Here is a 12661-nt window from a genome sequence, read left to right as displayed (position 1 = left end):
GGTGGCTTGTTTGGAGAGGGGGGCAATAATCACCTTAGGATCATAAAAATGCAGCAAGGTCTTTGTGTTCTGATATGTACTGCTAGTTTCAATGAATTGAGAAAGATGTAATGAAGCTGACCTCAAGTGAAAAGCAGCCACTCCAACCTGTAATGAAGTTGGTGTTGTAACAACCATATAATCATTGAAAAACACAAAAGTGATGTCTGTGCGACAATACTTTCTTTTCTTAAAAGAAAAATTATTAAAGAAAAAAGATTACAGAAGGTGATAAGACATCACCTATAGCAAGAAGCAACCACCGGAAACCCAAACAGGCCTAAGAAAACTAACCTCTCAAGCAGAATAAAACCCAAACAGACTCCTGAAAAGAAAACAGGCCTAAGAAAACAATCTGTGAATTCCTCATCCCAGACCTTGCTCCCTTTCTAATGCTCTTTGATCTTTAATTTCTCTTCCTCCTTTTTTCTTTCAAATTCTTCAAAGGCCCTCCTGGCAAATTCCTCACTGCCCCAAAAAAATAAACCCAAGCTTTTCCCAACTGTGACCTCCCTTATCAACTAATTCTTTGATAACCATCTTATCTGTAGCTTTATCAGCACTTTCATTCTCCTGTAACAGCTGCATTGCACCAGGTTCTGAATCGGCATCAGAAACCTTATTGACATGTTGTTCCTTCAACAAAAGGGGGGTCAGTGATTGATCTTGCACTATGCCCCCCTATTATCAGTACCAGATATCCCATTAACCTTCACACTTTTCCTTCTGTCACATGGACTATATTGTAAGTTCTCAAATTACGCGATTTCTTGTTAATTCTCCCACCATTGTGATCTTCCTTCTCTTTCATTCTGCTCCTTTGACCCAAATTTACACCTAGCCTTCCAATCTCAACTTCCCGATAAAATAAGCCATCTTTGTCCTGATTTTCAGCCTGTCCACCGAAAGAATCTTCAACGGCTAAATCTTCCTTTCCTCCAACCTTACCTCCATCATTGCCTTCAGCATCTGACTCAGCATCTATATTAGTAATCTCTTTCCTAGTAATTGCCTCCCCTCTTTCCAAGTTCTCCAATTCAACGGGAGGTGTCTCTTCCGCACATGAAGAAACTAGACATTCCAAGTCATACCTATCCTCTGGAGACTTCAAACTCAAGATCTCAAGCTCATAGGGAACATGATTCTCATCGGAGCCCCTCCTAACCTCAGAATAGCATCTAGCATTACCAGACGTTGACGAGAGAGAACAGTCGATGAGAGTCTCTCCTGGACCACAGACAAAACTTTTCTTACCGCATTTGTCAAACCTGGCAATCACACAAACCCACCTCTCCTTTCTTTTTCTAATCCCAGACGAGCTAATTCTTCTCATCCTTCTCTTTCGTTTCAGATTATATTTTTTGGGCCTTAGATGTTTCCTCCTGTTTTCTTTTCTGTTTCTGGACTGAACTTCCTCCCTACAAATTTGCAAATCATTCTTCGCTTCCTTAACACCAGTTGAACATTCCAGGCCAGTTTTCTTAATTGAAATACTCAAAGACTGATTTACCTCACCAAACTTGTCGTCACGACACTTCTCCAACCTCCGTCTCTGAATCACCTGGGACCTTGCCTTGAGGTGAAAAGGGGGAGTTAAATCCCCTCTGCCATTGTGATCCTATCGAAGACCATTCTTTTCAAGAGAAGTGCCTATAATCTTGTCCACAAGGCAGCTCTGGTTCACCCTCAAAAGAAGGACCTGGTTCGAATCCACTCTGGTTTTAAAATGCCTTGTGGAGCCAGAGGGTTAGCTGGCATGGCTCTGCCCTTAATGATCTCCACATAAGACTTTTTGCCTACACTTTGGTCTCCACTTTCCAAAAAAATTGGGCTACCATCATTCTTATCCAGATACTTACTGACTGACCCGGGTGGTGTCTCTTCATCTTCGTTCGTCATCTATACACTATTCAAGACCTTCTGGCTCGAACTCTTTTTTCCACGTGTAACCCAACCTTCAAGGATGTCGACATCTTCTTCCTTAGAACCTTTCATCCAAGGAGTTGTTTCACCTTCCAGCAGAACCCAAACCTTAAGCCAGCAACCATTAATGAGCATCTCTACGCATCTAGGAACTTCTTCGAGCTTCAGACCATCGACCCTAACCACCTAGGACTTGAATCAATTTTACCAGAGTTTCCTCATTCCAGTAATTGAAGGGAAAAGCCCTACCAGCTGGAGCTTGAGAGGACTTTCTGAGATGCTATTATGGTTACAAGACGGAAACCAGTTCTCTATCCTTACTCTTCTGACTGGAGTTTCCACAGACTCAGCATCTGGGATCACTACTTCTTCACCAGCTCCATAATACACAGCCTTTGACTCATCAAAAGGTCTAGCTATAGCAGTACCACTTAAATTAAATCTCTTCGCAAATGCCCCTGCAACATTCTCCTAATCTTGGACTCTCTTGTCTACAGTCAAAATCAAGTTCTTCTCCCACTCTCCATCCGCTACTTCTAAGAGCAGTCCTCAGCTCCTAGAGTCACTGCAATCTATGGCTTGAGGTCCTTTGATACTTTGTCCTTCATCCTTCGAATTATCTTTCAAGTTATCTCTGTAACTCTGCTTGTCACTGATTTCTGAACCACCACTTAGATTTGAACTTTGTTTTCTATCTACACTTAGTAGATACTCCTGCAGAGCCTCTGAGAATCCAAAGAAACTAGTATGCAGGGACTTCCACAACAGGTTATCAGTATAACATGGAGTTCAAACTTGATAAAAATTATGGGTGGCAGTACTATATTCACCATGTACACTCTTAGAATAAACAATAGATAATGTCAAATTCTAGTTTACCAATAAATGCAACCTGTCATGGTAAAGCTAGTTCTCACAATATTATAACGTAATAAATCAATATGCTTCATCATCTTATAAACTAAATGACAGCGCATACTAAGTGGAAAATAGTAGTTTTAATAAGTACTCCCACACACCAATTGTTCTTTTGTATCAATCCTAGAAAAGAGAAATCTAGGAAATCACAGTGAAGTTCACCAACTTTTAAAGCATTTGATTTCAGAAGATATATTGCAAATAAGTTATAATGAAAAAGGAACTTACAGTAATTTTAAAATTAAAAAAAAAAAAAAATCTTAGCATATCATGAAAACAATAGTCACATTTATCTTTTTAATTTTCTGGGTGGGCAAGTAGATTAGGGGTTAGTAGGTCAGTAGATAAAAACAAATATCAAACCCAGTTTTGGGATATTAAGAATGAAATTTTTTACCAGACAAGCCAGATAACATGTAACCTTCAAAATAAAAAAAAAATAAAAAATAAAAATCCCACCATAAGACAAATTGCAGTGTAAAATTTAAAAACTCGGTAATGTTTTATACATCTGAAACTTTTACTTGTGGGTAAGGTGGATTGGGCAGTGGACCCCACTTTCAACCGATTGAAAGAAATTTTCCTTGAAACTTCTTGCGAATAAATTATTTGATACGGATGCAGTTGACATCAAATGTGAGATAGCGCACCCTACCTCGTATGAATTGAGAAGAGAATGTAGCAAGCCATTTCATGGAGACTAGATCCCAAGAAGTTTCAGCTTGATTTGGCAAAGATCTGTTTTATTTCACTAAATAATTATTATTAGCACAGGTTCAAAACAAGCTTGACCACTACATTTTTAATTATTCAACATTTGTTTAACATCAGAAATTCAAAGATTACATAAGACTCATGTTTAAAGCATTTGAATAGGCTACTTCTCGTTTTCTATACAGGTTCATCGTTCTGGCTTCTACTGCTAAGAAATATAACAGATGCCTTTAGATTCAAGATTTTGCTCTTAAATGCATAAACACTTTCTAGTTTCATTTCCACAAGAGAACTACAGCAAATTCGTTGTCTCAATTTAAATTAGAGGTAAATTCTCTTAGTTCATATATATTAGTTCATATACATCTGGACCATTACTTTAATCTTCTCAATCAAATCTGGAACCGTTAATCTCAGTCCTCTTAAGTCTGAGATGAGCTAGTAGCACTAAGAGCGAGAATAAAGCAAATAAGGATTTTCATTTCCAAATTCCAAATTAAGTTACCTTTCAGCCAATGCTTGTGGATAGGATCATAGGTTGATACTCGAGAAGCTGCAGATGATCTGAATACCGAACAACGTTAAGGAGGAAAAGAAGAAAATACTTGTAGTTTCAAAAATCTTCAACCTCGATAAGATCGCAATAGAATATTTGAGTGAGAAAGAGAGAGACAACATCTTGGATCAAATACGATACCTCCACTGTTCTCGATCAGACCGATCACAATGCTTGACTTCTCTCCACCTTTGTCTTCCATTCTCCATTTCTAGCCGATTATAACGGTGACTTCTACCACTGCAGAAAGGATATACATGTCTTGTTAGTTGTTGCATCGGGTATTTATCGTGGGATGTAGGAACTTGATCTAATAGGACGAATATCCACGGCCATGATATAGGATACATAACCATTACATCGGAATCTACGTTCTTGCCTATATGTACAGATCTAAAACCTTTTGTGTATACCGACCATGGCGGGAAACGGAAAAAGATACTCTTCAACTCATCGTCAGACTTTCTTTGAAATCTGAAATCCAGAAAACCCTAACCGAAGCGAATGCTTGCAGCCATCTGCCAACGTTATCTACGGATAGTGGCGGGAAACGGAAAAGGAGATTCCTCAACTCATCGTTCAGACTTTCTATGAAATTTGAAATCCACAAAATTTTAACCGAAGAGAGTGCTTGCAGGCTTGCAGCTTACGATATATACCGATGATGGCGGAGAACGGAAAAAGAGACTCCTCAAGTCATCGTTCAGACTTTCTCCGAAATCCGAAATCCACAAAACCCTAATCTCTGAAAACCTGCATGCATCTGCAATATCGTAACCCGCTTCCTCCTCTCATCTCCTTCTCTCGCTTGTATTTCCACAAGGCGAGCGTTACCCGTCTCCACGATGACGGACGCTGATATCTATCGAATTCCGCGATGACAGACGAGCCGCATGGAGAGATGCAGAAAAGATTGGAACTTGGGAGAGACGAGGAACATACGAAGAAGAAACGGTGGAAGGCGTCAATAATTTTTGTAAAGTGCAATGGTTTTTATGCTTTTCTTTTTCTTTGAGTTTCTAAAATCTAATTTCTTGATATCTTCCTTCCTGCTGTTAACGGTAATATGATCATGGAACTGACCGGCGTATCTTCGCAAGTTCCACTTTCCCAACTGTCGCACTTCCATTTGTGTGGGAATAATATCTTTCTATTTTCTTTCAGTTGAATTCGGATCTTCTTTTGATATTATTAACGAGTTTTTTTTTCTTTCTTTTTCTCCGAGATTTTGGGTCGGGCAGGGCTTTCACCTGGTATAAACATAAAATATTAGGCACGGACAGGAATTTGGCCGGGGCCTACATTTTATGCCTAAGCCGGCCCTCATAAAAGCCTGAGGCCCGAGCCCGAGCTAATGCCTAAACTAAAATGATTTCAGAAGGGTCGGCGAACTGGAGGAGTGGAGGAGATAGAGAGAGAGAGACCTGATAGGGTTTTCTGTTACCGATTGTCACTTGTCCGACTTCCGTTGTAGATGCCACCGGCCGTTGTTAGGGAATGGGGACACTGCCTCTAATCTGAGATGTGCTAATGTATATTTAAAAATTAGAGAATGAGAAATTGGGCACCGCCTTGCGAGAGATGATATCGCCTGTTGCTTCACCGTTTGTGGAAGGAGATGAAAGATGATACCGCTCAGGTGCACACTGCTGCTAGTGCCGGCTGTGATTTGGAAGGTTTGAAGGATATTGAATGAAATGGCCTGAGTCGGGCCAAGATGCACAGTCCATGAACAGATTTATTTTTAACCCTCTACCAAATTGATTTAACACCACACATCTCACCATGAGACTGGGACCTGCCATGTATGAGATGTGCGATGTGTAGGGGTGTCGATTGTGGTTTTGATTTGGATCCAATCTAATCCAAACCTTATCAAATTGGATTTGGGCGGTCCATTATAATTATTGGATTGAGTCAATCCAAAATAAATTGGTCCATATTCTTATTGGTTTGAATTGGACCAAAACCAAATTTCCAATAATCTGATCATGATGCCAAACATTTGTCCACTTTGAAATCAGTCAAAACTGAAGCTAGCATAAAATCACTTCTATGAAAGTACTTTTACAAAAGCACTTTTATGAAAACACTTTTATAAAAGTAATTTTATGAAAAGTATTTTTACGGAAGTATTTTTATAAAAATACACTTACAAAAGTACTTTTATAAAAGCATTTTTATACAAGTAGTTTTATAAAACCACTTTTGTAAAAGTGCTTTTGTAAAGCACTTTTATGAAAATACTTTTACCAAAGTACTTTTACAAAAGTGCTTTTATATAATTTATTATATTTCATTATGTTTGGATTGGATCCAATCCAATCCATTTACATTTTAATTGATTGGATTGGATTTGGTTTGTATTGAATTTGGACTAGATTGGGTCAAGTCCATTTGTAAGTGGACTCACATTGGACTGGATTGGGTTGACCAAATCTGTCCAATTGACACCTCTAGCAATGTGAGATCATGTTGGTAGAGGGTTGGAACATGTTGTTGGCAAGTGATCCGGACTCCTAATTTGTTGCCTTTATTGTTGATTGTGGATCACTTGCCAACAAAACACGTTCCAACCCCCTACCAACATTACCTCATATCGCACATCTCATACGTGGCGAGTCCCACTTTTATGGTGGGTCATAATCTCATAGTGAGATGTGCGGTGTTCCATCAAGTTGGTAGAGTGTTGGGACATGTTTTGTTGGTAGAAGATCTCAACTCTTTATTATTGGGGTTAAATTCTTAAACTACCCTTACACTTAGTTTGGAAGGAGCACAAATACAAATACAAATACGTAGAGTGCAAAACCTTATATTTTGTATTATTTTGAATGTATTTACATTGTACATATTTGTATTTGTAATTCTTCCAAACTGAGCCTTATGGTTTAACAAATGGACACAAATAAGGGTGTCAATGGATTGGGCCTCTTCTCGTCCAAAATCAATTTGGACAGATTGGATGGACCTATAAGACATATTGGATTGGAGCAATCCGGTCCAAAATATTTATTAGATTGGATTGGACTTTGCCCTACCATAATAAATTTATATTGGATTGGATTGGATTAAGCCAATATCTACACCATTGAAATAAGATAAGTATATGGACCAATTTTGGGATGAAACCAATCTAAATCAAAACGAATTTGAACAGATTGGACAGTCCAAACATTGATTTGGGCTGGACCAAAATGGTAAAAAATATTCATGCAATTGGATTGGACCTGGTCCATTTACCATGGACCTACATTGGACTGGATCGGATTGGACCAAATGCAATTCAATTAATAGAAAAAGGCAAAAGGACTTTATTGCCCTTTCATTAAGTGAATATGTGAAACCGCTATGAGGGAAAAATGTCTTTTCTTGACTTGTATGTTTAGGCAAAAAGATACAAGCACATTTCACCATCTTTAGTTATTACCTTTCACCGTTGAAGAGTAAAAGACATGAGATAAAGGGGATTGTCTGGTAACTGCTTCAAGTTCTGGAGAGAAAGAGAGAGAGAGAGAGAACTTGGATCTACAAATCTACTTTCTCTATCTCTTTCATTTACTATACAAAACCCTCTCTCATTGTCATTCCTTTTCTTTTTTTTTTTTTAATAGAAACCTAGAGGAGCTACATGAGACAAGGGGTAGCACGTCACCACAAAATCAGACTTACAAATACTAGCTAAATTCCATGGAAGATCACTAAGATTGAGACTTACTATACCCTGTTGGGTAGAAAAGGCTTGATTGGTGAGCCAGTTTGCCGCTTGATTAGTTTCCTGATACGCGTGATTGTAGACCAAATCTTCATTTGCTCAATTCTTCAAATCTAAACACTCTTCAATGATGTTCCGTAGATTCCAGGGGGTCAATGAGCCACTTCAGACAAGAAATCATCATTAATGAGTCACTTTCAATGATGATGGAATGGTTTGGGAAATTCACTGCCAAGTTGTGGGCCTCCCACGCGGCCCAAGCTTCCGCTATGTTGATAGTCGAAGAACCTAAGTAATAAGCCTTGTAATCTACCACCTCACCCAAAAAATTCCTAGCTGTGGCTGCAACTGAGCACATCCCATTGTTTAGTTGGGATGCATCAAAATATGTTTTGATAGTACCAATTTTTGGAGTTTGCCACATAACATACTTGCACAACTTATGGGCATCAGCTCCATTCGGCTTCATATTGGTTTTATAATATTCCGTAAAGGACGATAAAGCTCTTTCAATCACTACTTGAATAAGGGTTGACACATTATTAAAAGATTTTTTATTTATATTCTTCCAGATATACCATAATAAGAATGGACACTTTTTTCTTCCATTATTTTCTCCATTTGAACTTTTCTTACCAATTTTTAGCCACCATTCCTCTAAGGAAAAGTTAGAGCATGTAGGACCCACCAAAATGGGATTTATTGCATCCCATGTTTGATTAGCAACTATACAATTCTTAAAAATATGATCACGTTATCCGCACAAAAATTACATTTTTCATCAATACTTAAACCTCTATTTTGCAGGAGCATTTTTGTTGAGAATCTTTTATTAAAAAGTAGATAGAGAAAAGTTTTCAATTTTGGGGAACAATTTTCCTTCCAAACAGTTGAGTTCAAATTTTCATGAAGAGGCAAGCTACATTTTAATTTATATGTAAACTTAATTGAGAATTTCCCATTACAACTAAGTTGTCAAACTACTTTATCTTCTTTTGGATTTTAGGGGATAAAGATTGATTTTATTTTCCCCTAAATATTCAAAGGAACCAAGCTACAAATTCTATTTTCTATTTTCCATCCACTCACCCTTTTTTCTGATAAATAACCTCACTAAGAAGGAGATTATCATTTTCAATCTTATCGGGTGGAATAATTTGGTCCAATGAGGCATCACCTACCCATATATCTTTCCAAAATTTGATAGATTTGCCATTGTTCATTTCCCAACATAACCCATTTTTAAGGAGATCTCTCCCCTTTATGATACCTTTCCAAGCCCATGATATACCTTTATTTTCCTTAGCAATTCAAAAATCCTCTTTCTGAAGATAATTTGCTTTAATAATTTTAACCCAAAGGTTATCAATGTTTAATAATATTTTCCAACCCAACTTTGCTAAGTTAGCTTCATTAACCCATTGAAGGTTTTTTAGACCCAAACCACCCTAACATTTTGAGGTACACACCTTGTTCCAACCAATCAAATGAATTGGTTTTTTTCACTAGAATTTGTCCATAAGAAGTTCCTTTGGCTTTTATCAATTTTCATCTATGATATTTTGGGGAAGCTTGAAAGAACTCATGAGGAATTGCGGCATCGTATTCGTTGTAGCATTCAGAAGGGTCATTCTACCTGCCAAGGATAAAGTGTTTTTTTTTCCAACTTGCCAGTTTGTTATTTACCATTTCCTTGAGATTCAAGAATGTGTTCTTTGAAACTCTACTATTTTTTATGGGGGCTCCCAAATAAATATCAGACTTTGCTTGGATTTGGATCCTCGAAATTTTTACTAAGATTTTTTGGAATCTAATTGGTGTATTTTTCGAAAATTGGAGTGTAGATTTTGAAAAGTTTGGGCACTAGCTAGAAGCCGCAACAAATTTAGTGAGAATGTTTTTTATTTTCAAACATCTTGTAATTGAGGTCTCAATGAATATCAAGCAGCAATCATCTGCAAACTATAAAATTGGTATTTTTGGACTTCCTTTGGCAACCTTACTACCAATTGAAATTTTCTTACCTAGAGATTTTTTTTCAAGCTTCTTTGCTAACGCTTTAGTGCAAAGAACAAAAATATAGGGAGAAAGAGGATCTCCCTGTCTGATCCGTCTAGAAGGGGCAAATTCCTTCGAGGGGGTTCCATTTATTAAAATTTGATATGATACACCTTCTTTATAAATTCCATAACCCAGCTAATCCATTTCTCATGAAATCCAAAATTTCTCAAGACTTTCTCAATGAATTCCCATTCTAGTCTATCATATGCTTTTTCCATGTCAATTTTGCACGCAAGCATACCAGTTTTCCTTTTCTTCTTTTTCATTGTGTGCAACATTTCATGAGCGATAAGAATGTTGTCATTAATCTTCCTATTTGGCACAAAGGCACTTTAATAGGGAGATAAAATATTATCCAAAAAAGGCTTAATTCTGTTAATAAGGATTTTTGAAATAACTTCCTAGATGACATTGCATAAACTTATGGGCCTATAATTATTTACATTTTTTGGTATGAGGGTTATAAATGTTTTGTTCAATATTAGACACAATTTCATTGCCATTCCTTTTCTCCTTTATTTTGTGGTTTCTAAAAACGTTCCTTCTATCCTTATCAAATGAAAACCCTCCAACCCAGTTGTCTAGGAGGAATATAGGACATTAAAGATAAGGAAAACAAGGCTAATCGGGTAATTCTAGACAGTTTCAGCGCCGTGTGGTAATTTGGGAATAAATCTCTCATCCGTACTCCGATTGAGATGATTCAAGATACGTTGGAAAGATAAGGAAAAGGTATATAACTTTCATGTTTTGAGTTTAATAGATACGGACTGAATCGAGGTCAAAATCGGGACCAAATTATCTACAACCGGACTGCTGATGTGCTGGAGCAATTCCTTAGCCTGCAAGTTTTCATCCGGGAATTCACCACTCTCCCATTTACACGAGAACAGGGTTTTATCTTAAGAGAAGGATATAAAAAGAGGAGAAAAAGAGGAGATAAGGGTTCAAACCTCTAAAAGGAGATCGAAGACTGACACAAAGATCTTAAGTGTCTTCCTCTTTGGTTCTGCAGTTTGGTAACTTATATTCAATTAGGGTTTTGAGGTTTCTCTATTGAATCTTTTTCTTTCTTCCTTTTTATGCGAACCATGATTAGCTTTAATCCTGATTTGTAATTAAAATTAGGCAGATCCGATTGAGTATGTTTTGTTCTTGGGATTCTTGATTAGGGTTTCGATTTATAGAACAATCTTGGCCAAATTGTTCTTGCATCTGTGATTATTTGAATTGCTTGAGAAAGAATTAGGTAATTAGATCATCTAATCAAGAAATGGACTGAATGCACCTTAGAGATAAGTTGCATGGTTCGGTTGGCAATCATTCATACCTGAATTGATGACCTGCGAAATCTTGTTCTTAATGCATCTTTGGTGAGTAAAATTCTGATAGAAATATAGAATTTGTCATTCAAAGATAGAGTGGGCTGCGCTCGAGAGAGGTTGCTCATAAATTAGGGTTTTGCCAACCCAAGACTGACTTCACCTCAGTCGGATAGCTTAAAGCTTTGATTGCTGAATTGGTTATGTCAATTCTTATATGCAGTGACTCTTCTTATCATCAAGAGTGGTTTGATCCGAAAGTAATTAGGGTATTTTTCTTGTTCTTAATTAAATCATGAGGGGCTAAGTTTTTATTATTAGGGATTAATACTTGATCATGCATTGATTTTCAGTCATTAGTAAAATCGATGAGGTTTTGCTGTATTGTGTTATTTGTGTTGATTACTTATCATTGATTGATCACCAATGATTCATTCTTTAATCAAGATTATGCATCGAGAGATGATAATCGAGGTGGAACTAATAACACTTGTTCGGCCAATAATTAGGTAGAGATATCATTTGTTGGTATGATTTCCTTATAGGTGTATTAACAACCTATGTTTATGCAAAGAGGATTTCAATTGAGAGAATGAGAATTCCTTGATTGTAATTCCATTTAATTAAACATAGGTTTAGCTAATCGACTCTTGAGAAAGATCGACTAGTGCTTTTAGGAAACACCTTGGAATATAACAGCTCTTGCGGACAGCGGTCGGCATGCGCGCAGGCCACCAGTCCTCTTTTTCTCTCTCTTGTCTCTTTCATAGTTCTCATTCTCACTTGCACCAGTCATTATATGTTTTATTTTAATGCAATATATATTGTTTTGGATAGTTTTTAATCTTGAAAGACTCTTCCCACTAACAAACTCTTCCCACTAACAAATATATTGTTTTGGAGAGTGTTTTTAATTGAGTAAATTGTTCAATGTTGTGGAATGTCAATAGTAAGCTTTTTTTTTTCTTTTTCAGGAAATAAGGCCCGTTTGTGCTTCAATTCTCCCATTTTTCATTATTATAATTCATCTTGAAAAGAATGAATTCTAAGAATTTTCCAGATTCTAAAAAAGAGTAAAGCATTTTGAATTACCTATTTCTTCTTTTTGTTTTTTCTTTTTCAGAGTTGTTTTGTTTCTTCTTTCCTTAGAGTTGTTTTCAAAATCGAATTGGAGCATACAGTCGAACTGAAAAAACTGGGAACCGGTCGCCTGACCGGTTCTGTATTAATAGGGTATTTAAAACCATCTCTTAATTTAGCTGAATTTTTTTAAACATTTCGAGAGAGTTGTAGCAGATCATCATTGAAAAGAAATGGAAAATGAGGTAAAGATGAACCAAAGTACACCCAATGTGTCTATTCCAATAAAGATATTGAAGTGAACTTCATGTATATACACTCCCACAATATTTA

General features: G+C 36.9%; 1 protein-coding gene across 2 annotated transcripts in view; it reads right to left on the bottom strand.

Annotated features, from left to right (window-relative positions):
* Positions 1 to 6065, bottom strand: part of LOC148803601 (uncharacterized) — a 37741-nt gene extending 31676 nt beyond the window's left edge. The window contains exons 1-3 of one of the 2 annotated variants that reach the window (XM_088889988.1): positions 4292 to 6065; positions 4100 to 4158; positions 122 to 147 (exon numbers count right to left, since the gene is read on the bottom strand). In XM_088889988.1, the coding sequence (XP_088746114.1) occupies positions 122 to 147; positions 4100 to 4158; positions 4292 to 4506 (300 nt within the window). In that variant the 5' untranslated portion in view covers positions 4507 to 6065. The remainder of the gene's footprint in view (positions 1 to 121; positions 148 to 4099; positions 4159 to 4291) is intronic. The other variant, XM_088889994.1, reaches the window with a different exon arrangement.
* Positions 6066 to 12661: the final 6596 nt, after the last annotated feature.

Source organism: Nelumbo nucifera, chromosome 1 (assembly GCF_055504915.1).
Source record: "Nelumbo nucifera cultivar China Antique chromosome 1, China Antique-T2T, whole genome shotgun sequence".
Classification (NCBI taxonomy): Eukaryota; Viridiplantae; Streptophyta; class Magnoliopsida; order Proteales; family Nelumbonaceae; genus Nelumbo; species Nelumbo nucifera.
This window is presented reverse-complemented; position numbering and strand designations above follow the sequence as displayed.